The following is a 27,279-nucleotide window of genomic DNA, read 5'->3' on the forward strand; positions in this document are numbered from 1 at the left end:
AAATTCATTAGTAAAAACATTGCCAATGACGACAAAGAAAGCTTAAGCATAGTTCTCTGCCTAGTCTCCAGAATCAAATTTTAAAACTTGGAGATTTGGGCCACTGAAGTCTTCAAGTTAATAAGATGATGTCTTAAGGTCTTCCATGAGACTACTATACTGTACAAATTCTAAAGTTCTACAGAGCCAGAGAAACCTTTTTAATCTTGATTCATACTTGCAACATCTCTAGCTTGAGAAGTGATGTGATGATCGGTGATTTACAGTCACTAAGTTGACTCTTGCAATCCCATGAACTGTAGCCCGCCTGCCAGGCTCCTCTGTCCAGGGGTTTCCCAGGCAAGAACACTGGAATGGGTTGCCATTTCCTTCTCAAGGGGATCTTCCCTACCCAAGGACTGAACTCGAGGGTCCTGCATTGCAGGCAGATATTTACTGCTGAGCCACTAGGGAAGCCCAAGTTCAAATCAATTTTTTTTGGCAGAAAAAGCGTTAACAAGTATGATAAACTACTGGCACAGATCATCTCAATTTCTTAAAAACAACAGATGAACATTCCCATCCTTAAGACTAGCATGTATACTTACTGTGTAGCACATCATTTACTGTAAAGTGCAAGGAACTCAGTACACTGACTATATGGGAAGAGAGTGTAAAGAGTATGTATAACTGATTCACTGTGCTACACAGCAGAAATTAACACAACCCTGTAAATCAACTATACTCCAATAAAAACAAATTTCAAAAGACTAATGATTAACAGTAATAACTAGGTTTTTAATTAAGATTATTTATTATATTTTACGCAGAGATTAAAAACAGCATGTTTTTCTTAGAAAGTAAATGGTATGCCTGATAAGGATTATAAATTCCAAAAATAATCATGTCATATAAAGCACTGTATGTCATGCTTGAGAGATTAGCAATTTAAATAATAAAATTATTATCTGCAAGGGGAAGAACAGAATCTCATTTATCTGGCTTTCTTCCTGAGGCCCAGCCATGTATTAACTACCTATTTGACATCTCAATGTCTAGCAAGCATTTACAACTTATTAGGTACAAAATAAAGGTGCTGATTTTTCTCCTCTAACCTGTATTGCTGAAGTCTTCACTATCTCAGCAAACAGTTCCAGCCAATCAGGTACTCAAAGCCAAGGCCATTAACAGCACTGCCAGCTCTAGCCCTTAAGTACCTTATCCACGTCCTTGTCCATTTCAGCGCTTCCATCCTAATCCAAGGATGTTATTTATGTTATTTCTCACTGCGAGTGTAGCAGCCCAACTCTCTATCTGCTTCCCTATACCCATTCTCCACACAGCTGGCCAGAGAGAGTGTGGGGAATTCAGAGTTAAGGGGAATTCAACAGTGCAAATCCTTTACTGAAATCTCTTCAATAGCTTCCTTCTATCTTTGAATAGAACCCAAACTCCATACTATGGTCTGTGTGTGTGTGAGTCTCTTAGTCGAGTCCAGCTCCTTGGGATCCCATGGACTGTAGCCCATCCAGCTCCTCTGGCAAGAATCTCCAGGCAAGAATACTGGAGTGGGTAGCCATTCCCTTCTCCAGGGGATCTTCCCGACTCAAGGATCAAACCCAAGTCTCCTGCATTGCAGGCAGATCTTGAGGTCCTGAGAAACCCTGACTCTTCAAACCCTTATCATGTAATTCCACCCTCTGCCCGTACTCGTCCTCATGCCTGCCAAGGCCACCTGCATTTGTTGTTCTCTCTCCCCAGAAAGCTCTTTTCCTAGCTCTGCATACATTTAGGTAATTTTCATCAACCAGACCTCAGCTCAAATAATTTCATCTCAAGATGGTTTTTCCTTGATCATTTAAAAAGCCTTCACCAATCATTCTGGTTAGCTCCTTCATAGTATTTATGAACTGTTAATCATCCTGTTTAGTTGTTTTTACAATTATTACCCAATCCTCCTTATAATGTAAACTCCATTAGGGCAGAAACCTTGCTTCTCTTGCTTACAACTCTCTATACTATACTCAATACACAAATACTCATTAGTCAATGAATATCCATGAATGGACTATTTCACATAAACACACTACTTTAGTTAACATTTAATCACTTTGGATTACTATCTTTCCAGAATGTGTAATACTGAAAATAAACTTATTCTAGTGATGGAGAAATACCATCATGACCATCTATTACTATGTTATTTTACTGTTAAGTGTTTAGAGTTAAGGGGCTGAAGTTGGGACTCTAACTGACTCTCTGATGTCCACAACTCCTCAACTGAACAGTCTATAGATGACTGTCTGATATTCTCCAGTCACTAGTTTTGTCCTGGAGCTGAGCAGAGGTGAGGGACACATTTATAGTCCAAGCTTGTAGAAGAGATCCTTCTTTTCTCCCCACAAGTTGCTCAGTTTGATGCTGGCAGCTGTTTTCCCAAGTCTGAGGATAAAGAGCATACTCAAGGGCTGCAAAAGGGAGAGACCAAAGAAACTCTAGTCCTTGATGACACGAAAAAACTACTGGTTCAAGGAATCCTAGAACCTCCCCTACCTTTAAAACTCAGTTGCACTTTTGTTTGTTACTCAAGGGAAAAGCAACCTGGGAAGAGCTACTTCTCTTTTTAAAGTTTCTGACTACCTTTTTTTAGAGCATTTCTGGCTCCATGAAAGGCTGTCGGCCATCACTTCTGATTGTTCTCTGAAAAGACATTGTAGTGTAATAAAGTTTTAGAATAGGGCATTAAATCTGTGCCCTCCTGCTCATCATCTATGACTGAAAAAAAAAAAAAAAAATCACTTAACCTGTGAGCCTCAGGATTTTTCTTTTTTCAATCAGCAGTACCTAACAGAACTGTACTATCATCATGAAATTGCCTTTACCTAACACATCAAATAACTACTATAATACTTTAATAATGGCCAGCACTTTATAATCCTCAGAAGTTGGTAGCATTCTAGAGGGAGGGGGATACATTTTTATTCTTTATATTCCCAATGCCTGCCACACAGTCAGCACCCAGTAGTTATTTGAAAAATCAATTAGTGAAGTAATTAATGGTAACAGTGTGTGTGCCACTCAGTCATGTCCGACTCTGAGATCTCATGGACTGTAGCCTGCCAGGCTCCTCTGTCCATAGAATTCTCCAGGGAAGAATGCTGGAGTGGGTTGCCATTCCCTTCTCCAAGGGATCTTCCTGGGTCTCCCGCATTGCAGGTAGATTCATTACCCGCTGAGCCACCAGGGAAGCCCAATAAATGGTATAAACCAGTACATAATCACCATCAGATAACTGCCAAATTTCTGAGAATAATATCCATGCAGAGTTTACTTTGTATGTTGAAGATTTTTAATTTTCACATAAACTTAAACACCCTACCCCTACCCCTCGTAACTTATTTCTCTTACAGCAGACCAACTTGATGTATGTATTGCCCAAGGTCACATTCTCAAACAGACTGTCCTCTAAAGTTCACCTGTTAAACCAGCAGGATATGAACTTGGCACCACTGAAAACGAGGAAGATGCTCCTCCAAAAGGTGTCACTGCCGAGGACCCTCCGAACGGTGTCATGGAGAGGTTGCCGAAATTGACAGATGTGCTCTTTGTGGAGGATGTTGGTGCCACCGCGGTGTGTTCTGCTCCATAATGGCTGACTCCTGTACTGACCGGCTCTGGTGGGTTTTCTGGTCTGTATTTAATGGATGGACTTTTGTTCTCTTTACTTTTAATGCAGCCCATTATCAAGCCTACAAAGGTGATAAGGAAAAGTGTGAGAAGCAGTTAACATAAAGGATACTTCAAAAGAGGCATACTTTTAACAGTTGCCTTTAAAACAGGCGTTTCTCTCCTGCAAAAAAGTAACAATAACAAATAAACCAAAAAATCCTAGGCAGCTAAAAACAGTCTTTCCTTCTCATTTATTTTTATTATAGTTCTGTTAACATACCATTCTAAATATGTCATTCTCCAGCTCAATCACCTTTAATGGCTCAACGACAACAGTGTACTGGGAAAACCGTGGGCTCTGAAGTCAGAAGCCAAAGTCTGAATCCTGGCTTCCTACTTTCTAGTGGAGTGATTTCAGGTATGTTGCTTAACTTCGCTGCAACTTCAGTTCCTTGAAAAACACGAGAACAACTATACCACCTACTTCATAAGATTTTCCATGAGAAGTAGGTGTATTTATCACAACTTCTAGACTGTCTCGGGTACACAGCAGGTACTAACAAATTCTGGCAGTTTTCCTTCTACCTATACCAGCACTATGTAACAGAAACAGGATCTGAGCCATATCTATAATTTTAGATTTTCCAGTAAACACATTTAAAAAATAAAAAAGGTCAAATTAATTTTAGTAATATATATTTCAACATGTCATCAATATGAAAAATGTTAATGAGATTTTTATACTCTTCCTTTGTACTAAATTGTAGAAATCTGGCCTGTATTTTAAACTCACAGTACACCTCAATTTGGACCAAGCACATCTCAAGTGCTCAACAGCTCTATGTGGCTAGTGGCTACTCCACTGGACAATGCAGTGCTATATCTTTTCCCTACTGATGGACACACCCCTAATGCTTGCCAAATCTGACTCCAGTCTATCTTTCCCACTTTACCTCCTATCATTTCCTCACTTATCTTACCCATAAAAGAGAAACAGTCTCAGACCTCAGAGTTGGAATGTCTTTAGATCACTATCTTAAAACCAGTATATTCGGAAGACGTGACAGTACAGCACAGTATAGGAACATGACTGGAACGGAAGCTTAAGTATCTACTGAAAACACTATGAGAGAATGACAAGCTAAATATATGAAAGGCAGTTGCTTCTGAAAGTGTTAGAAGGAATTTAAGGTAAGTTGGTTCATAACGCGGTAGTTGGAAAAGAAAAGCCTTTAAAGCATAATGTGAAAGTTTCTAGAAACCCTGAAGGAAAAGACGAAGAGATACATGATTAACTTGGGGATGGGGGTGGGGATGGGGGGCAGCTATGGGCACAGAAACTTTTAAGTGAAACTAAAGACATGAGAAGTAGGGAAAATGTCCCTGTACTTGCTCATGCTCTTACTTGCTCTCTCAACACAGGAATGTACCATATAAATATTAGTTGAGGTTCTTAATAGAGACAAGGGCTTCCCTTGTGGCTCAGCTGGTAAAGAATCCCCCTGCAATGCGGGAGACCTGGGTTCGACCCCTGGGTTGGGAAAATCTCCTGCAGAAGGGAACGGCTACCCACTCCAGTATTCTGGCCTGGAGAATTCCAGGGACTACATATACAGTCAGTCCAGGGGTTGCAAAGAATCGGACACAACTGAGTGACTTTCACACATTCACACAATACAGACAACTCTTACACATGAGAAAATATACATATCCCCTTAGAAAAATCTGAATGCCTATCAAGAGGCAATTCACAAATGAAACATGAAAGGCCAATTAGTATATGAAGACATGTCCAATCACCCCAGTCTTCAAATAAATGCAAATCTATAAAGGTATCCTTTCTGCTTATCAGATTGGCAAATTTTGACTCAATACTCAAGGCTAAGGCATGAATTTTAATCAACAATCAATATATACCCACAAAATACATTAAGCTGCAAAAAATATTTTAAAATCTGTATAGAGGATTTTCAATAGTACCAATATCTAAAGTCTAAATATTAAGAAAATATTTTAATAATGACATAGACTTTAAAAAAACAGCAGTTGTATGATGGAAAAAAAAATATGAAAGCCAGAATGGGTGCTAACTTACTTCAAATTGGGTAACAAACCAATTGAAATATATCATTTCATAACTGAAGTTACTGTACCCCTCACCCACCCTCATTTCCATTTCCAGCTTTCTTAGTTCCTCATTTTCACATTTTTCTTCACTCAGGATTTCTGTTAAGGTCTTTCCTCCCCGTAAGACATCAGTCCTAACTTAACTCTTTCTCCATAAGTTCTATCCTTTTCCCCCTCACCCTTCCAGTTTTCCATTACTTCTCTTAACCTGTCCTCCAGTTTCTTTTACTTAATCCAGAATCTTTGGTCCAACTAGTCACAAATATACAGGAGCCATCACTGCTGCCTACCTCTTTTAGAAACATAATTAAAAATGTGGAATGTGACTTAAAAATGTAAGTAATCTTCAGGTGTAAAATGTATTTAAAAGATTTTAATGGATTCTCTTAGAAACATAACATGATTTAAAATACAAGAGAAAGCCTCTTTCAGGTCCCAAGCTACTAGCTTACAGATATATTATTTATCAACAACATATTTATTAGACACTATAAAGGGAGCCAAAGATGGCAAGAAATGGTTCTTTTTCTTTAAAAAGGTTGCAAGTAAGTGTAAGAAAAATCATAGTATTGTGAAAACCCTGGAGGAGGGCATGGCAATCCACTCCAGTATTCTTGCCTGGAGAAGCCCATGGACAGAGGAGCCTGGCAGGCTATAGTCCATAGGGTTGCAAAGAGTTGGACATGACTGAAGCGAATTAGCACACATGTATGCATGCACAATGTGAAAACTGCCAGAGTGAAAACAAAAAATGCCAGAGCAGAGGTATATACGAACAAGTCCGGAATACCATCGAAGTTATCAGCTCTGCTTTGAGAGCGTGGGAAAGATAATTCTGCAGATGGTGGCACTGAGCTAGGTTTTGAAGGGCTGGAGATTTAGGAAAGAATATTCTAGGAGGAATGAAGTGTGAAGAATGGCTCCAACTTATGGAAAAGCAAGGTGTATCAGGGAACAGAAAACTCAATGGCAGAAATATAAGGGGGTGTTTTTGAGAATGGTGGGACAGGCAGCTAGTTAGAGGAGGGTTATTTGCTAAGCAGTAACTTCTAGATTTATCCAAGAACACTGGAAAGTTGAGATCCTTAAAAAGGTGAAGAGCACTTTTGTGGCTGCGAGCCGGCTGTTCCTCTGATTTCTGATGCTGAGAATCGCTGCAGGCATGACTCCAGTGTGGATTTTGATGGCTTCTGGTGGGCAGTTGTGTACCAGAAGGATGACAGCTACTGCTGGGGTCTTAAAGCTCAAGCTTGCTGTACCTATGAGCAGACAGCCATTAAGGAGACTTGGCTGGAAGTTGAAGAGGTGAACTTGAATCCTTAACCTGTCAAAAACAGTTGGCCTGACTTTTTGATGATGGCTACATGTTTTTTTCTATGGATGACTTCTTTGGGGTGTGAAGAGAGGTATTGACTACAATGCAAGGAATGAGGAGTTCTAACCAAAGGCAGATGTTCTGTTGTCCTGAAGATTCAAGGGCATTTATGATACCAGTCAGACATAACAGGCAGCCAGATGGATGCATGTGGGATAGAAGAGCAAACAACTATTAATTGGCTGTTGCTCTGCACAGCCTGTGGGATCCTAGCTTCCTGACAAGGGATCAAACCTGTGGCTGCTGCAGTGGAGGTTCAGCCCTAACCACTGGACAACCAGGAAATTCTCCAGCTTTCTGTTGTAATAAAGGTTTATAAATAAAAAAAAAAAAAAAAAAAGGTGAAGAGCAGAAAATATGTGTTTGAAAATAACTATGGTTGAAGTACGAGTTATAGATTAGGAAGAAATAATGATGGCAGTTAGTCAAGTCATAAAACTATTGCAATGATCCATGTGAGGAAGTACAAAAGCAGGAATACTGTGGGGCCAAAGGTGAGGAGGAGATGAGAGGTAAACACTAAATACAATAATCAACTTTAGATGAGTGGCTGGTTATGGGCGGATGTGAAGAAAACGGAGTCATTTATGCACTCCCTACAATTTATCGGACACTTTAAAAGCAGTGACTATTTGGGTGCTAGAGGGCTGGATGATTCCAAAGTTTCTAGTTTGAACTGAACAGAAAACAACACCATAACGGAGGTAGAGAAAAGAGAAACAGGTTTTTCTGGACCAACACGTTCAGTTTCAGAAGTTAGTTTTAGGGGCCTGCCGGGAATGATGTTGCAAAATCAAGTGGGGGATTGATAATAAAATCTAAAACTCACAATGAGGCAGAAACCAGAGAAAAAGTAAATGAAAATATTTTCACAGTGTTATCACACCTTTTGGAGATAATAAAACTCACCCAAGGTACAGATTTGGGGGGTGTGAAAAATTAATACAGTGTTGCAGGACATCTACAGATAAGGGATAAGCAGGCAAGGAAATTAGGAAGCAGCAATTAAGAGTCAGGACTGCTTTCATAAATATCAAAACAAAACCGGAAAGGATTATCATTGATTTCAAGATGGGGCAGAGTTTCAACTCTCTCTGTAACACTTTTCTTTTTTCCTTAAAAGAAATATGGTAATGAGCTAAGTGTGGGTAACATATAATTCTTTTTGTTAGTTTGAAGTATTTAACACATTTTTAACAAGTAGAATGGTAAAGTGGGAACAGTGAGATAAGACTTTCAAGAAGAAAATGGCTAATAATGGTAAAGACCAACATGAAATCAAGTGGCATTTAAACTGATTTTAAAAGGCCAGCTGATTAATAATCAGGAGCTCACTGATGACTTTCACAAGAGCATTTCTTAGCATCATGAAAATAACAGATTGCAGTAAAGTGAATAACAAATTTAATAACTAGCCCATGAAAATATGGCAAATTCTGGAATGCAACATCTTCATAAGTTGGGAATGTACACTTTTAAAAAATTTTAATTGACTGATGATTGCTTTACAATATTGATTTCCGTCATACATTGACATAAATTAACTGTAGGTTAATTATATGCATGTATGTTAATTATATGTATTATTTGTATATGTATGTATATTTAACTATAGGTTAAACATATGTATATATGTCCCCTCCCTCTTGAATTTCCCTCCTCATGCCTACCCGGCTCTAGATTATTACAGAGCCCCAGTGTGAGATGCTTGGGTCAAACGGCAAATTTCCACCGGCTGTCTATTTACATATGTTAGTGTATAGCTTCCCTGCTACTCTCTCCATCCATCTCACCCCCTCCCGCCTCTCCCCCACCCTCGTCCATAAGTCTGTTCTCTGTGTCTGCATCTCCACTGCTGCTCTGTGAAGAGGTTCATCAGTACCATCTTTCTAGATTCCACATATATGCGTTACTATATGATATCTGTTTTTCTCTTTCTGACTTCACTCTGTGTTAGAGGCTCTAGGTTCATCCACTTCATTAGAACTGACTCAGATGAGAGAAAGTACACTTTTTACCAAAATGTTTTCTAGGCTTCCTTTGTCTAGTTCACAGATCCTGTCCTTCACAGTCTCAGTGTAACCTACTTCAACAGACACTCAGTTACTCAACAGTCATTCTCCTCCTGCTTTGACAAAAGAACCCTGATTTTGTTCACTTTCCTCCCACTTGACAAGTCCTTCATTTGTCCAGCCTCAGGTAGTAAATAATGACTGATTTAAGTCACTCATACAGTCTTATTCCTTTGCCAATTAAACATGTAAGCCATGAACATGGGCTTCCAGGAAGTTTTTCTCACTTGTAAAAAGGAATACAAGAGAGAAATAGTCCATTTCCATTCCCTAGGTGTTATTACTGTTCTTGCCTCAATCTGAGACTACAACACACCCATGGCAGAGGAGGACACAAGCATGCTGAGAAACGGAGGGCAGGAGGAGAGAAGGAACTTGGGTCCTTGACGCTGCTGCTCAGGTACTGAACCGTGTAACCCTGTAACTCGATGAAGTAACCCAAAGAAATGCTCCAAAAATCTTATTATGTGAGATAAAGTATCTATTGTAAAAGTCAATTTTCCTGTTTGGTTTTCAGCTGCAGCTGAAAAGATCTTAAATAATAAACTACTCAGATCACATGACAATGGTTAATACATTAAATCCCTTTTCAACCTATCCAGGTACAACAGCTTCAAAAAAAACTGATCTTCTCTCAAAGTATTTACATAAAGTCTGAGCTATCCTCAAAGTATTTATATAAATCTGTAAAATTTATAGTCTATAAAGGTAAACTTATATTTTGGGGGGGATTTCTCTGGTGGCCCAGTGGCTAAGATCTCATGTTCCCAATGCAAGGGGCTTGGGTTCAATCCCTGGTCAGAGAACTGGATCCCACATATTGCAACTAAGAGCTTGAATACCACAACTAAAGATCCAGCAAGCTGCAACTAAGACCTGGCATATCAGCCAAATAAATAAAATATAATTAAAAAAACTTTTTTAAGCAACAATTTCATACTGATATTTGCTTGAACATAAGGTGCACAAATATTTGCTGAAAAAGAAGGTTTTACCTCAATTTGAATGTTGTTACTTTAAGATTTTTCTGATAAATATGAATTTAAAATTTAATTATGGAAATTTCTTCCCTTAGACCCTATCAGATAGTCTTTCTTAAAAAAAATTTTTTTAAATCAACTTTGAGGTATAATTTACATACAATAAAACACATCCATTGAAAGTGTATAGTTCATTTGAGTTTTGGCAAATGTCTATTATAATTGTGTGGTCAATACTATAATTACAATATAGAATATTCCAATCACCCCCAAAAGATTCTGTTGTACCCTTTTAACCTAACCCCCCAACCCCAGGCAACCACTGGTTTGTTTTCTCTAACTACAGATTATCTTTTCTAGAGTTCCATATAAATATAATAATTTTATATATAGTCATCTTTGTGTCTGGCGTGTTAACTAGCCATTGTGGAGGCAGCTATGCCCACCACTGTACCACCAACGCTTTACCAGGCGCTGTGTAGCTGAGATACTTCCATATTGTTGCCTATATAGGTAGTTCATTTTATTGCTACATAGAAGCCCACCACACACCATAACTGTTTATCCATTCACTTGCTGATGGTTATTTGGGTTGTTCCAGTTTGGGGCTGTTATAAATAAAGTGGCTGAGAACAGTCCCGCATGAGTCTTTGGGAGGGTAGATATGTGCCCTTCTCCCCCACCTCCCCCCTCCTCGTCTCCATCAACTCCTAGGAGTGGAACTGCCTGATCATATAAAGTTAAGCATGACGATGAGAAGCTACTAAACCAGTTTCCATAGTGACTGTACCATTTTGCATCCCCACCAGCAATGAAGGTGAATTATGTACAACAACATGGAATTCCTGCAACTGCCGAGATGGTTGCCCTGTCCCTGCCGTTGCACCCCCTCACAGGCTTTTCTCAAAGTATCAGACCTAGCCTTTTCTTTCTTTTTTAAGTATTATACTAACTTATCTTCGGCTGCACCAGGTCTTTGTCGCTGCGCATGGGTTTTCTCGAGTTGCGACTAATGGGCTCGGTAGTTGTGGTGCACGGGCTTCGCTGCCCTGAGGCATGTGGAATCTTCCTGGACCACGGTCAAACCTGAGTCCCCTGAATTGGCAGGCAGACTCTCACTCACTGGACTACCAAGGAAGCCCAAGCTAGCCTTTTCGATTACAAATCATTTCGTATCACTCTATGCCACAATCCGTCCAAGACCTTGCGTCGCTCTCAGAATAACAGCCAAAGTTCTCACGATGGCTTTCAAGCTCCCACCATGGAGCTCCCAACACTTCTCCTACGCCATCTCCCACAGCTCTGCCCTGACTTGCCCCACGGCCTTGCTGTCCTTCAGACGGGCCAAGCAACCCCCAGCCTGAGCCACTGCACCTTCTTCTCTCTGCCTGGAAAGCTCTCCAGCTGCATATCTGCCTGGCTCGCCCCTCAGCCTCCTCAGGTCTCTGCGCTGCGATCACCTTCTCAAGAAGGTCTCTGACCACCCTACATAGAGCAGCAATGCAACACTCCCCAGAGCACTGCCTACTTCCCTTTTAACCTGCTTTATTTTTTGATAGCACTGACACTATACAAAACATAAGGGCTGAGAGCACAGACTGTTCTGTTGTTTGTTTACTGATGTACAGCACAGTGCTTAGGAACACAGACTTTAGAAGCAGAATGTTTGAGTTCAAAGTCTGAGTCCACTGCTCAGCAGCCGTGGGAGTTTTGGCAAGATACTCAACATTTCTGTGCCTCAGTTTCCTCATCTGTAAAATGTGAATAATAAAAGCAAGACTCAAGGGTTACTGCGAGGATTAAATGAGTTAATATATGTAATGTGCCCACAACAGTGCTGGCATATAATGACCACTAATGCTTGCTGTGATGGTAATGACTAAGGATAATGCCGGCTTTCCCCTCCAGAATATAAGATTTTTTTTTAAATTTTACTGAGGTATAACACATATGCAGAAAAGTAAATATAACAAACGTACAGCTCAATGAATGAGCACAAACCAAACACCAATGTACTTATCACCCAGAGCAAGAAACGTGACTTAACTACCAGCAACCATCCTACTGGAAATATACCTGACAGTAGACTGCTGGCTCAGTGTTTCCAGAATGCTGCAGCAATTTATAATCCCATCAGCAGATGAGGAGAGTTGTCAGTGCTTCCCGTTTTCACCAATACTTGGCATTTTCAATCTTTTAAGATGTATCTGTCCTGATGAGTGTGTAGCAAGTGGTCTCTCACTGTGTTTTAAATTTCATGTTCATAATTATTAATGAAGTGAGCACCTTTTCGTATGTTTATTGGCCACTTCTCTTTTGTGAAATGTCTATTCAAAACACTTATTCACTTCTGTACAGGACTGTCTCTTTTTCTTATTGATCTATAAGGCATTCTCTGTTGTATTTCCAGAACCTAGAAAAGAGTGAAAGTGTTAGTCACTCAGTCCTGCCTGACTCTTTGTGGCCCCATGGACCGTAGCCCACCAGGCTCCTCTGTCCATGGGATTTCTAAGGCAAGAATACTGGAATGCACTGCCATTCCCTTCTCCAGGGGATCTTCTTCACCCAGGGATTGAAACTGGGTCTCCTGCATTGCAGGCAGACTACCATCTGAGCCATCAAGGAAACCCATTAATGGCTACAATGCAGAAGACTGGGGTTCAACCCCTGGGTTGGGAAGATCCCCTGGAGAAGGGAATGGCTACCTACTCCAGTCTTCTTGCCTGGAAAACCCCATGGACAGAGGAGCCTGGCGGACTACAGTCCATGTGGCCACAAAGGGTCCCATATCCAACCCAAGGAGGTTCTAACGTGAGTAACTTTTACAAAGGAAACCTCTGTCTAGAACCTTGTCCAGGACAAGTCTTTCAATGGCTTCCTACTACCTAGAGAATAAGAACCCAACTCCTTAATTTCCCCAATTTACTTTCCCAACCACCTGCTAATCTTCCAAAATATAGATCTGGGGTTGGGGGATACAAAAAGCCAATCAGATTTTACTATTCGAATCAGAGAGCAGAGACTGTCCTTTAGGCAGAGGAAGTGCAAAAGCTCCCAGACAGGGGAGAACAAAGTGGGCTTCTGAAATCCTAGTTTGGTGCTTAAGTACAACCTGGAAAAGTAAGAAGGGGAAAGATGAGGCCAGAAGAGACAGCAACAGGGAAGAGAGCCTATACTACAAGGATCTTCTACTTCCTTCTGCTTAACACAAACTGCTTTAGATGCATGAGTATTCATTTAACTTTTGCTGAAAGAATAAATCATTGAATCGTAACTTGATTCTGACATATTCTTTTCAACAACTTGCCTAACATGTGTTTCTCTCCAAAGGGCCAAGCATAGCAAGCATTCTAGAAATACTTGTAGGTTTTCCATTTCCTTATCAATTCCATAAGTCAGAAGTTTTTCAAATTTGTATCAGGCACTTATATATCAGGGTTACCTACAGGGTATCAGAACCTGCTTGGTAACAGCATGTTTCTTTGCGCTGGAGCAAATCTGAGATGCTCTGTAAAACACAGCCCAGCTCAGTCATCAGCAAGCAGCACTTCACAGTGTTAGGGCATTTTGTTTTGAGGATATTTTACACTTTGACAGTGTGTCGTGTTTCAAGAGTATTATTATTCAATTTGATCCCATAATAATCCTAATGTTACAGAGGGGGGAAAGTAGGTATAATCTCCACATCCTTTATTTGAAGAACCTGAAGTCTGGGTGGATGAAGTCACCTGCGCAAGGAGATGAAGCCAGAAGTGAGCACAGCTAGGGAACTGGGGCTAAATGTTAGGCTGCCCTCTTCCCCCACCCATACAGCCTCTGGGGGTGCTTGAGCATAACATTTTCTCTTCTTTGACAAGCTATTAAATATCTGCCTGTCAGAAAATGCTACAAACATGATAACATTATTGGCAGTCAGCCTCACTGCTCCACCCACAACACAAATCTACTAACTCTGAAAACTGCAACCCACCCCTCTCCACCATAACAATGTTGTTTTATTACTAGTGATAGTGACTAAACATTCTCGATGACTTACATTTTTGAACTTAAAAAAAAAAATTGTTAATGTATATTATTTCTGTAAACTAACTCTTGCAAGTTAACCAACTGTAATATTACATGCTGTATCCAGCAAGGGGGTAAAAAGCTCTCATTTGTCCCCGTGCTCTACAGATTATAAACACATTCAGTGATCTTTTCTCTGAGTTTCATTTTTAAATCCCCTCCCTTTAGCATAAAGTACAGAAGATAAGCAGGACACAAAAGAACAGCAAACAGACGGAGAGGAGGAAACATCACACTGCTGAAGGGCGTGCACTCTCTCTAGTAAAAGCAAACAAAGAACTTAATTTTCCAAGAGTCAAAGGAGAATAGAAAGTGTGAGCAATGGAAAACTGAGCTTGCAGTCTCACTGACAGCAATCTTCTACCATCTTTTCCCCCCCTTTTTTTGTACTTTAGATACGCAAACAAGTGACCTTAAAGAAAAAGCCAACCCTATATGCAAAACAGAAAAAGAGACACAGAAGTACAGAACAGACTTTTGAACTCTGGGGGAGAACGTGAGGGTGGGATGTTTTGAAAGAACAGCATGTATATTATCTATGGTGAAACGGACCACCAGCCCAGGTGGGATACATGAGTCAGGTGCTCGGGCCTGGTGCACTGGGAGGACCCTGAGGAGTCGGGTGGGGAGGGAGGTGGGAGGGGGGATCGGGATGGGGAATACGTGTAACTATATGGCTGATTCATGTCAATGTATGACAAAACCCACTGAAATGTTGTAAAGTGATTGGCCTCCAACTAATAAAATAATATTTAAAAAAAAAAAAAAAAAAAGAAAAGAAAAAGCCAAGTCATTCTATATTCTGGGTTACTCCCAATGGTTTCTTTAATGAAGTTTGGCATAGGATCAACCATAAGGACCTGATGTAAAGAACACTTAAAATGTATTGTGTTAGGAAATATAGTAACAAATTACAAATTAATGGGAAGTCCCAAGATATTTATTACTTGTATTTAGAAGCATCATTCTCTCCACAAATTCAGTCAACTCTTAAAAAAAATTTTTTTTTAATCTTCTCAGGTTTTCATGCCTTACCTACTGTTCTTTGTCAAGATTTTTGACCTAGGAACTACAGTAAACAATTAGATACTACTTTCAAGTTCTTATGGAATTTAAATGCTCCTCAGACATTGTATGGATTCTTTTTGCATTGTGGTTTTAAACCTTGAAAATATATCATACAACTATTTCTACAATAATATATACCCCTTCTGCTGATCTTTTTAAGACTCAAGAAATTAGATACACACACATTCTTAGAAACATCAGTTTATAAAACTGATCTAGAACTCTTTTGCTTTCTCCAAATTCCTGTAATAATTTTTTTCCACTATGCTTCTGCTGTAACAATATTTTGAGTTTCAGTGCCTGTTTTAGTCAATAGATTTAAAACTGCAAAGTTTAACTGGTAAATAAAACACACAACTGTAAAGATGAAACAGACCTGAAGAGAGGGAGCTTTTGGCAACAGAAGTAACAGGAATAGTCAGGTGTGTTTCAAACATTCAAATAAGTCACAGGAGGAGGAACGTGGGAAGAGTTCAGGGAAGCAAGGCAAGAAGTGAGTCAGTTTAACCTGTTTCCACCCTTAGAGACCTGGAACCTTTCTGATCTTTGACACCCTTTGGTGCATGTCTTGAACTCTGTGAAATCAGAGTCTTTTATCAGCAATAAGCAGAAGCTGTGTCCTTGCCTCTCACTCAGGCTAGCAGCATTTCTAGCAGTGAGAGAAGTTTTGAAAAATACATTCTATTGCTATCTAAGAATTTAACTGTAACATGTACATATTACGCAGGTTTAAAACCACTCTTTATTTAAAACAACTGCTTATTCTGAAATAATATTAGATGTATGGAAGAATTATAACCTTCTTTTAAAACCCTGTCCTTTTTAGCTTATTTTGCTACCTAACATCCCTTCTCAAACAAGATGCTATATTACTCCATGAAGCAAACAGTTTACTTTGCTTTAAAATGCTTGTTTCAAAATGTGAATTGTCAAATACGTTAAAAAGATATTAAAAAAAATTTTAACTACCACGAAGAAAATTCTGCCCTGTCAGCAATAATTTTTTTAACTACGGTTTTTGTCATATAATATGTACTTAACAAATGTTTATTTTTCTCTTTCTTGGCATTGATTTTGAAGTAAACAAAAGCTAATACAAATCTCTAGATATCTACTAGGTAAAAGGATATGTGAAGTACCAATTGTGCCTTTAAATAGGCCTGTTATTTCTTCTAAAAATAGAAGTCTACAGAATAGTGGTAATTACACAGTAGAATAGCAAAGACAAGCAACGACTTTCTAGTGATTTGCTGGAGGTGAACATGACATTATTTTTTTTATATTAATGGAAAAGTCTCTTTCAGATTCTCTAAAGTATCAAAATTCACTAGATACCTACAGACATTCCCCTCCAGAAACATGAAGGGTGAAGATGAAAGACTAGTTCTATAGTCTTTATATCCACTAGTCAAAATATCCACTCTGCAGGAGGCTTTGTTAACTGGGACAGCTGTCTTCCAGGGATCTCAAATTCATCATGCTCAAAATGGAACCTGCCATCTTTCCCACCAAAGTCCACTCTTCTTTCTCCCTGTGAATGGTGAGTACACTGTTCTAGTCCACTCCACTGCCTCAGTCAGACATCCAAGAGTCATTCTTAACTCACACCCCTCCCAGGCCCCACATACCAGTCAGTCACTACTAACTGACCATATACCCTGTAATCTCCAACATTCTTCCACCCTCAACTAATTACTACTTCCCTTGGCTATTAATCATTTACTGTCTGGATTATTGCAAAAGTTTTCTTCACTGCCTCCGGAGTTTCTCCTGTCTTTTCTGGGTGTAGTGTGAAGGATGTTTTGTGTTTTCTGAAGAGAAAGAAAAGTCCCTGTCCAATACTCTTCCCAATATAAAGTCTAAATTCCTTAATGTGAAATAGAAGCCCTTGCAGGATTTGCTTTATTTACCTCTCCGGGCTCATCTCTTTCCAACCATGTCCTTGCTCTCCACATATGAATTTTTTTTTAAGATCCTCAAATGCACCATTTTCTTTTCATAAATGCTTGCTACAATCTACCTCTCTCCTCACGGTCGGCTCAATGACTACTCAGCCTTTGACTCTTAAAGGTTTGAGGCATCTTCCCTGACCTCTCATATGCTCTTATACTTCTTTCCTTCCCCAAAGCATGTACTAAATTGCCACTGCCTGCGGGTCTCTGCTGTAGTTTGGCCTAGTGTCTAGCCCACAAATGATGGCCAATAAATATCTTTAGTGAGTGAGTAAGAATTGACTTTGAGATTAAACATACATTTCAAATCTGGTTCTATTTCTTTGTAGCTTCTGGGATCCTTGATCAAATTATTTCATCTCTCTTAAAGCCAGGTTCCCTCGTTTTTCTAGAGGAATGATACCTATCTTGCAAGGTTGTGAGAATTAGCTGATGCTGTATGTAGAATAGCTACGAGTACCCTAACAAAAGCAAATGTTCGCTTTAGTTAAGACTACTCTGGCTACAAGGACAGAACTAACTAGAGACAGATTAAGCAAAATGGGGGTTTTAAACAAAGGTTACAGCAGTATCTCACGAAATCCAATCCAAGGTCATAAGAAAAAAAGCTAGAATCAGGAGCCCGTCATAAACAGTTACTTTGTTCCTTTTTTCTCTTCCTCCTGGATTCTCCTCTCTCTGCTCACTTTCTCCCACCACCCATCTTCTTTCCTCACCTCCTCTTCTCCTCCCTGCCTATTCATCCCCTCTCTGTTCCAGCCCCTTCCTGTATTTGTCCCAGTTTCTCTCTTTCACCTGATCTGTCTCATCCTTTCTCCTGTGGCACAATGGCTTTTGGGCTCTTCACATGCTAGAACATGGATGTCATCAGTTCCACTGTTACAATCTTCATTTTAGAGCCAGAGGGTTCTCAGTATCAATTTCAAATTCTTAAAGGACTCTGGCCCCTATTGGGTCATCTACCTGCCTCTGGGTTGGTCTCTATAGCCAAGAGGTGGGATCACCACCAGAAATAGCAGTTCTCTCATTAACCAATGAAATGGTAGAGAAGGTCCTAGAAAATGAGTCTTAGCAATCAAAATGCTTGGGGCTTATTCCATCATGTGAAACTATTAACATTTAGAGAGCATTATTTTACTCAAATGAATTATCTCCAATAACAGTATATTAGGACTTAGTCAAATTTTAAGTTACACTTCTTTGATTTTAAATTTTATAAGAATAAAAACTGTGATATCAGCATATATAAAAAGAATTACTCTATTTCTAACTTCCTGAACTTCTGATCTCAATAACTAATGATGCAAAACAGACTACAAAGGTTTATTTATTATTTCTTATTGCCACACTGGCAATAAAACATTTACTATAAAAATGTCATCATTAATAAATCCTCATTATCATGGATTCCACATTTGCAAAATAACCTGCTTGTTCAGATTTATTGCCAACTGCCAAACCAATGATAACTTTTGGTGCTTTGGTAGATTTTTGCAGATATGAGCAGAGCTGTGAAAAATGAGTTGCCAGATCTATACCTCCCCAACTCAGGGCAAACAAAGCTCTCATACTGTAAACCGGTATCCTTTCCACAGCTTATCTAGTGCCACTTTTCTTTTTTGCTTTTTTGTGTTTTTTGCTGGTGATGTCACTTTCTATTTTTAACGCCATACTGTACAGCATGGGGTATCTTAGTTCCCTAGCTGGGGACTGAATCTGCCCCCTGCACTGGGAGCCTGGAGTCTCAACCACTGGAACACCAGGGAAGTCCCATCACTGTTTAAAACAGGATCCCAGACGCTACTGTTGAAGTGATTCTACTGTTTCTAAGCACAAGAAGGCTGTGGTGTGCCTTTTGGAGAAAATGTGCTGGATAAGCTTCATTTAGAACCAAGTTATAGAGCTATTTGTATGTTGAAGGTTACTGAATCAATAAAATACATTAAATAAGGTGTGTCTTTAAACAGAAGCATACATGAAACAGATCATACATTGATCAGTTGACAAAATGTAACCAGGGGCTTTCAGGAACCTAGCCTTGTATTTATTTCCTCTAGGAGCAATGGTTCAGTATTCACTAAATAAGTGTTCAAGGTGACTTTCTAGAATGTAACCACTGCAAATAATGAGAAATGACTGTACATAACTATTTTGATAGAAAAGGTTTTCATCAGTGAGTCAAAAGTTAAGCTTTTAAAAAACTGATTACATACTGCTAAATTTCCCTCTAAGAATATACTTTTAAATAGTATAATCTAAAACGCTTTAAATATTAAATACTTTAAAAAATGTATAGCTTCTTTTTCTGTTTTAAAATTATATCTTTAAACATATCAAAACCCTCCAACAATTTCTAAACCACTTTTGCATTTTTGAGTGAATTAAAACTCAAATGAGATGTTACATTGTATTGTTTTGCCCCAAATTTGCCCCAAAGTATTGAATTGCTATGTATTTAATTATCAATTACTAAAACAAAAATCAATAATGTAGCAAATCAATAGGTAAAGACAAATTTTTTTATATCTAATACTATACACATTTACTACATTTCATATTTAATAAATGAGTAAAATATGTAATATACATAAGGTAATATACCGAAACAGCTGCCTGATTAAGCATATAGGCAAAATAATGAACGAATTTAATCATAAACAAGTAAAAATATGTTTCTGATTAGATGACAATGATAATTTCAAAGAGAGCTAACATTCACTTAACAGTATGTTATAGCTACTGTGCTTACACTTAAAATGGATTATCTCACCTAATTTTCAAAACACTTAAAAAAAAAAACACAATTACTGTTACTTTCCTGTACAGATGCAAAACCTGATACACAGAGGGTTAAGTGACTTGTCCAAGATCACACAGCAAGTAAGGCAGTAAGACTCCAGAGCTCCACGGTTTACCACTGTCAAACTGAACATCTTTAAAGTTTCAAGTTGTATAAGTGTGTCTCTATTTACTATTTTTCCATACTACCTGCAAGACAATGGTCTGAGGTATTTATTACAAATGAAATTCCTTGCTCTGAACCCAGGTTTACAGAATTGGAATTTCCAGAAGCAGAACTTAGGAGTCTACATTTTAACAGACAGCCCCAGGTGATGAGCAGGCACTCATTTTTACGCAACGATGAGAGCCACCATTGTTAAGTATATGACTAACCCCTTATTCCTATGCATGGATATTTAACATTCCATGAAACAAGTTAACTACACATTGCATTAATGATTTCTGACTGGACACAATTTTCTCCTGTTGTCATTTTTTTTTTTTTTATTTTATTAGTTAGAGGCCAATTACTTCACAACAATTCAGTGGGTTTTGTCATACATTGACACGAATCAGCCATAGAGTTACACGTATTCCCCATCCCGATCTCCTGTTGTCATTTTTAAGTATTGACAACAGAATACTATATGCTATTGAACATAAAGAAATGGTACACAAAAAGCATTTTTTCAAGTTTTCCTAAGTAAGATGAATACATAAAACCTTTCATGATCCAATACTTGCTTTAAGGAAGAAACAAAAACTGAAATTATAAAATAAAAGAAATAACAACTTCCTACCAAATCAGTGAGCTACAACCAAGGCTGTATTCACAGCAAAATTCATAGCCTTACACACCTACTACTAAAAAGGAATTACTACAAATAAACTACTTAAAACTTATGGAAAAACAAAACCAAGTGAAAGTCACTCAGTCATGTCCGATTCTTTGTGACCCCATGGACTCTAGCCTTCCAGGCTCCTCTGTCCATGGAATTCTCCAGGCAAGAATATTGGAGCGGGTTGTCATTCCCTTCTCCGGGGGAACTTTCTGACCCAGGGATCAAAGCTAGGTCTCCCGCATTGCAGGCAGACTCTTTACCATCTGAGCCACCAGGAAAGCCCAAGTAGTCACTAGAAACCCAAAAAGAGGATTTTTATTTGTAAATCATACTGAGATTTCTTTTCCTGCTATTTCTAATTAGTTTTTCTTTTAACTTTATTTATCATAATGGAAAAACTTAAAATGCGATTTACAAACAAAAATCAATGAAATAGATAAATCACTAGATTTCATCTTAATCCAAACATGAAAAGGGAGAGTACAGTTTTAGGTGTGAGAATACTAGAGCAACAGAGGGTTTGAAAAAACTATAAACAGAAACTTTGTACAACTCTTTTCTAATAAAGTTTTAACAATTAGATGAAAGAGGTGACTATCTAGGCAAATGGAAATCAATAAAATTAATTCAGCTAAAAAAACAAGAAAAAAAAAAGAAGAAAAACAGTAACTCAGTTAAAAGACAGGAGACTTAAATAAATCAATAAGCATGAAAACGTTGTCAAGAAGTCTATGAAAAAACTGTTACATATGTTACGGGTAAATTACCTGACACTTGTCAAGAAGAAATTAGTTGTATGCTCTTCTGGGCTTCCCTGGTGGCTTAGATGATAAAGAATCTGCCTGCAATGTGGAGGACCTGGGTTCAACCCCTGAAGGAGGAAATGGCAACCCACTCCAGTATTCTTGCTTGGAGAACCCCATGGACAGAGGAGCCTGGCAGGCTACACTCCATGGGGTCACAAAGAGTCAGGCACGACTGACTGACTATGCTCCTTAATCTCTGGATGCTTCGAGAAGTTTCCTTCTTACTTTTTACCGACATCCAGTACCTGACACTGGGGTGGAGTCGCTACGGAACAAGCTGGGGAAACAGGGAAAGATCTAGTGAAGCGTTTCTGAGTCAGGCCAATCTTCCCAGCCTCAAGAATCTTCTCTTGGGAGGGCTGCTAACAAATATCAGTCCCCAGCAAATTAAGAGTTTTTCTGAGGAAGCACCTGCACTGAAAAGCCCTTAAAATATCAGCCATCAACAACCAGTAGGAGAACTCTATCCTTGCCCATCACCAGATGTGACCACTGACTGCAGTTTCTTTTTTTTTCAGACTTAGAATTTTTATTCAGAGTCTAGACCAGCCCAGAAAATGCAGTGCAGATAATAAAATGTATACTTTCTACTTTTTAATCTCAAAATATATCTAATTTGTCTTTCGATTTTTCTAATATTTTTGGTATAGAGATTTTCTAAGAGAGTGAGGCCATTTGTCTTTTTAGGCATGTAATTTTCTTAGTTCTAAATGTCTTTTCAACAAACACTGGGTAATCAAGAATCCTCCTTCCAGATCATCACCTAGGTTACCCAAAGATTCTCCATATTCATTCATTAGTTCAAAAAACACTTATTGAGAGCCTTAAAAGTGGAGTTACAGCAGTGAACAAAACAAAGCCACAGTACTCAGGCAGCTTGCACTCTTACTGGGAACAGTGACAGACAGCATGGGGCATTCAATACCTGTATGCCAGGTACTAAGTTCTGGCACTTAGTACTAAGTACTTTGTCACCAAGTACTAAGTACTGAGTACTCAGGCACACGATAACCCACTTCATCTTCAAAACAACCCTGTGAGTTAAACGCTACTTTTTATTTTCCTTTAAGGATGAGAAAACTGAGGCATAGAGATTATGTAACTTGCCCAAAATCAAAGATAGCCCCAGGCAACCTGGCTACAGAGCAACGATGTGAGTCACAAACGTTAACTTTAAATCTTCTAGCAGCCACATTAAAAAAGGCGAAAAAATAGGGGAATTCCCTGGCAGTCTAGCGGTTGGGACTCTTAGCTTTCATGGCTGAAGGTCTGGGGTTCGATCCCTGATTAGGGAAAGGGCAGCGAAAAACAAGCAGGTGAGATTAATTGTAATAACATCTTACTTAACCTAACATACCCCAAATATTACCACTTCAACTTGTATCAACAAAAACAGCTGAATTATTTACATTCTTTCTATCATATCAAGTCTTCACAATCTGGGTGTATTTCACGTCTCAATGTGGACCAGCCACATTTCAGCCGCTCAACTTCCCATGTGGCCAGGAGCTGCCTGACACATGGTGACTAACACTAGGAAACGTGTATTTTCTTCCCTATTTCTGGGGGCTTCCCTTGTAGCTTAGCTGGTAAAGAATCTGTCCACAATGCGGGAGACCTGGGTTTGATTCCTGGGTTGGGAAGATTCCCTGGAGAAGGGAAAGGCTACCCACTCCAGTACTCTGGCCTGGAGAATTCCATGGATAGTAGCATAGCCCATGGGGTCACAAAGAGTCAGACACGACAGAGAGACTTTCACTTCACTTCCCTATTCCTAGCCCAGAGCTCCTAAAACCCTTGGAATTTCCTGATAAGAGCAATGAAACGTGAAGGAACACCTTCTGTGACTCACAAGTCCCTGAGTTTCTCTCAGGTAAAGGCCCCCAAGGGTGGGGGGAGGCTGGATGCCAGAGGAACCAACCAGGTGGATGAAGTGTTGGAACTCTCCAACCCACCTCAGGGGAGAGAACAGAAGCTGGAGGTTGAACTAGCCACCAAAGGTCAATGATTTCATCAGTTGAGTGAGTGACAGTCATTCAGTCAGGTCCGACTCTTTGCAACTCCATGGACTGTAGCCTACCAGGCTCTTCTGTCCATGGGATTCTCCAGGCAAGAATACTGGAATGGGTTGCCATTCCCTTCTCCAGGGGGTCTTTCCAACCCGGGGATCAAACACGAGTCTCCTGCATTGCAAGAAGTGAGGCCTCTGTAACGAGGCCTCCAGAAGAGTCCTAACTGAAGGGGTTCAGAGACCTTCCAGGCATTGAAGCAACCTGAGGGTTCTGGGACGGTGGCTCACCTGGAAGCCCCAAGCCCCTTCCCACACCTCTTGCCCCTCTTCCATCACCCATTTCCAAGCTGTATCCTTTTATAATAAACCAGGAGCCAAGTAAATGAACTTTTCCTGGGTGGTTAGCCATCCCAGCAAATAATCAAACCCAGAGAGGCGGACTTGATAATATGAAGGGAAAGTAATGAGATGAGATGAATGAGGTGCGCATTTTCAGGTGAACTCTTCAGGCGTAATTACGCTTTGCTACCAGGCAGTTCCCAGGTAGACGGTAAAGAATCTGTCTGCAATGCAGGAGACCCCGGTTCAATCCCTGGGTCGGGAAGTTCCCCTGGAGAAGGGCTTGGCAACCCACTCCAGTGTTCTTGCCTGGAGAATCCCCATGAACAGAGGAGCCCGGTGGGCTACAGTCCATGGGGTCTCAGAGTTGGACACGACTGAGTGACTAAGCACAGTGAATGTCTATTTAAAAATAGTTTCTCCAGATTTTTGGTACTTGGAAGTTTATAGAGTTCTGCTAAATTAGGTTAGGAGCTTTCCAGGTGGCTCAGTGGTAAAGAATCCACCTGCCAATGCAGGAATGTGGGTTTGAGCCCTGGTTCAGGAAGATCTACTGAAGAAGGAAATGGCAATCCACTCCAGTATTCTTACCTGGAGAAACCCATAGACAGAGGAACTTGGCCGGCTACAGTCCAAGGGGTCGCAAAGAGTTGGACACCACTGAGTGAGCGCGTGCATAAGCGCGCGCACACACACACACACACACACAAATTAGGTTAAATGATGGGAATTCACTGAATACCCAGATCATTTCAAGTAAGATAAAATATTGAAACATTAACTGTTAAACAAGTCTAAGTTTCCAAAAAACTAAAGATACTTGGGTTTATTAGAAACATCCAACTAATATTGTAAATCAACACTTCAATTAAAAAAAAAAGTACTTCCCTAAGGGTCCAGTAGGTTAAGATTGTGCTCTCAATGTGTCAGGGTCAGGTTCAATCCCCGCCTGGGGAATTAAGATTCGACATGCCAGGCATCATGTGACCAAAAAGAAAAACAAATTATGCTATAAGGAAATGAATGTTTCTGGGGGTTATAGAATATATTCATCAGTTTGCCAATGAGAAAACGGTGGTATGATAAAGAGTTTACAATTGCTTACTTCTTAGTTTTCATCAGAAATTCAGGTTTTTAAGAGTTGAGAATTTTAATTAATATATGTAATTAAAACTAAAAATTAATAAGGAAGACATCTCTGTATGCAAGCAAAAAAAGTATAAGGGATGGAAATGCATTTTGTTAAGAGAAAGAAAGTAGGGGACAAATTAATACGGATACAGAAAGTTGTAGAAGATTTGCAAGAGGAAACTAAAGAATCTTTAGAAAGGAATTTTCTGTATGGTCAGGACTAAGATTAGAATGAAAAAAAAATGAAAAAAAAAGATTAGAATGAATTTCACTCAATGAATTTTAATATTAAAGGCAATATGGTACAAAACTTGGAATGTTTTCTTTGTTAAGAGAACATTTTTTTGGAGGAAATACTGAGCTGCTAAGTTTCCTTACCTTTAAAGTAATTTGTTAGAACCTTCTGTATTTGCTGTTGAAATCTTTTATTGTCATTTTATTAAATAAAAAGAACAAGTATTACTTCTCAGCGACCTGTGGTCCTATTTGAAGCTTGGCATGCAACATTTCCATCCCCCAAATTGAGGCAGAACTACACCCTGTTTCAGCAAGAAGCAGCCAGAGCAACTGTCACTCCAACCCCTCAAAGATTTGGGGAAAGTTAAAACAGTAGCAGGAATTGAAACTAAGTCCTCCCAAAACCAAGTTCCATTACCAAGTTTATGATTAATCTATCCAAAACATTACCCATTTTTTTGGTCCCTTCTGACCTCAATCCTGTGCTAACTGAACACTAATCAACCAGAATCAGATACCTACAATTGCTATTGTATATCATCAGTAACATACAAGATCGGGTCATTTCTTTAGGGCAAGACAGCTAACTGACCCCTGAGCCGTGGACCTGGGCAGAGAATCATAAACCAGAAACATCCTGACTCCCAAAACTATGATCCAGAAACGTCACAAGACTATGGTTAATCCCAGCCTCTTTGTTCTTCCCCTTTAAGAATATCCCCAACTCTGAGACCCACTTTGGTATTCTTGCCTGGGAATCCCATGGACAGAGACGCCTGACAGGCTACAGACCACTGGGGTCGCAAAGAGTGGGACAAGACTCAGCAAGCGAACAACAAACTCAAGACCAAGCTGCAGTGGACCTGAGGCTTGTCTCCCGCTGCCTTGCTCAGTGCCCTTCATCAAATCCTATTTTTGCTACCAACTCCCGCTGTCAGAGTTTGGCTCTCTGCACTGCAGACACACCAGCCCTCTGCTTGGTTTCAGAGCCTGGGACATCTTACACCAAAAAATAAATAAATAAGTAGTAATCAAAACAAGATGTGGATATATCGTAGTATAAAGGAAGCATCCTGAAGAGGCTCTTACTCGCCAAATGTAGGATGAAATTGAGCAACAAAAGGAATAGTAACATTAATGGATTGTAACCTGTTGGCTAAAAAGAAAATCCAAAAATCACTCTGATAACACAGGAGAGTGAAAGAAAGATTTTCTTAGAGAACCCCAACTAATAAATGTAGAAGGAATTACAGGGTTAAGAAAAGCATTATTTTGCAGTCGTCATTTTAATAACCAATTCAGGAAAGACTCACATTCATGGAACCTAAAACTATTTTTCCATGTATCAACTATTAATGAAAAAGAAAATGCTAACTTTACAGTGGAGAAGCCCGACAGATATCACGTTACCAAAGCAGAGCTAACACCGCCAATAACGGGACAGACTAACAAGGGGTGCCTTGTTTCTGACGGGCTCCACACGGCAGGGCGCCACTCCTCAATGCAGCATTCCTGCCCGTAATCTGCATCTAATCACGAGGAAGCACAGAGAAATCTCAGCGAGGTACACCGTGCAAAACAAGCATTCTGACTTTTCAAAAATATCAACATCATGAAACATAAAGACTGAAGAACTATCCAGACTGAAGGAGACTAAGAGACATAACTAAGTGCAGTGCGTTGGATCTGGATTTTTGCTATGAAGGACATTATTGGGACAGTCAGGAAAATGTGGATTATGGACTGCTGCATTAGTGTCTTAGGGCTGCTAGAAAGGAAGGAAGGAAGAAAAGAAAAGAAAAAGGCTTAAAACAACAGAAAGTATTCTCTCACAGTAAGGGAAAC

General features: G+C 39.5%; 1 protein-coding gene across 5 annotated transcripts in view; it reads right to left on the bottom strand.

Annotated features, from left to right (window-relative positions):
- Positions 1-27,279, bottom strand: part of YES1 (YES proto-oncogene 1, Src family tyrosine kinase) — a 62,206-nt gene that overhangs the window by 19,600 nt on the left and 15,327 nt on the right. For 4 of the 5 annotated variants that reach the window (XM_065932507.1, XM_065932504.1, XM_065932503.1 and 1 more), the window contains exon 2: positions 3,456-3,728. In XM_065932507.1, coding sequence (XP_065788579.1) covers positions 3,456-3,720 — 265 coding nt within the window. In that variant the 5' untranslated portion in view covers positions 3,721-3,728. Of the gene's footprint in view, positions 1-3,455; positions 3,729-12,278; positions 12,535-27,279 lie in introns of those variants that run through there. The other variant, XM_065932505.1, reaches the window with a different exon arrangement.

Source organism: Muntiacus reevesi, chromosome 4 (genome assembly GCF_963930625.1).
Source record: "Muntiacus reevesi chromosome 4, mMunRee1.1, whole genome shotgun sequence".
Lineage (NCBI taxonomy): Eukaryota > Metazoa > Chordata > Mammalia > Artiodactyla > Cervidae > Muntiacus > Muntiacus reevesi.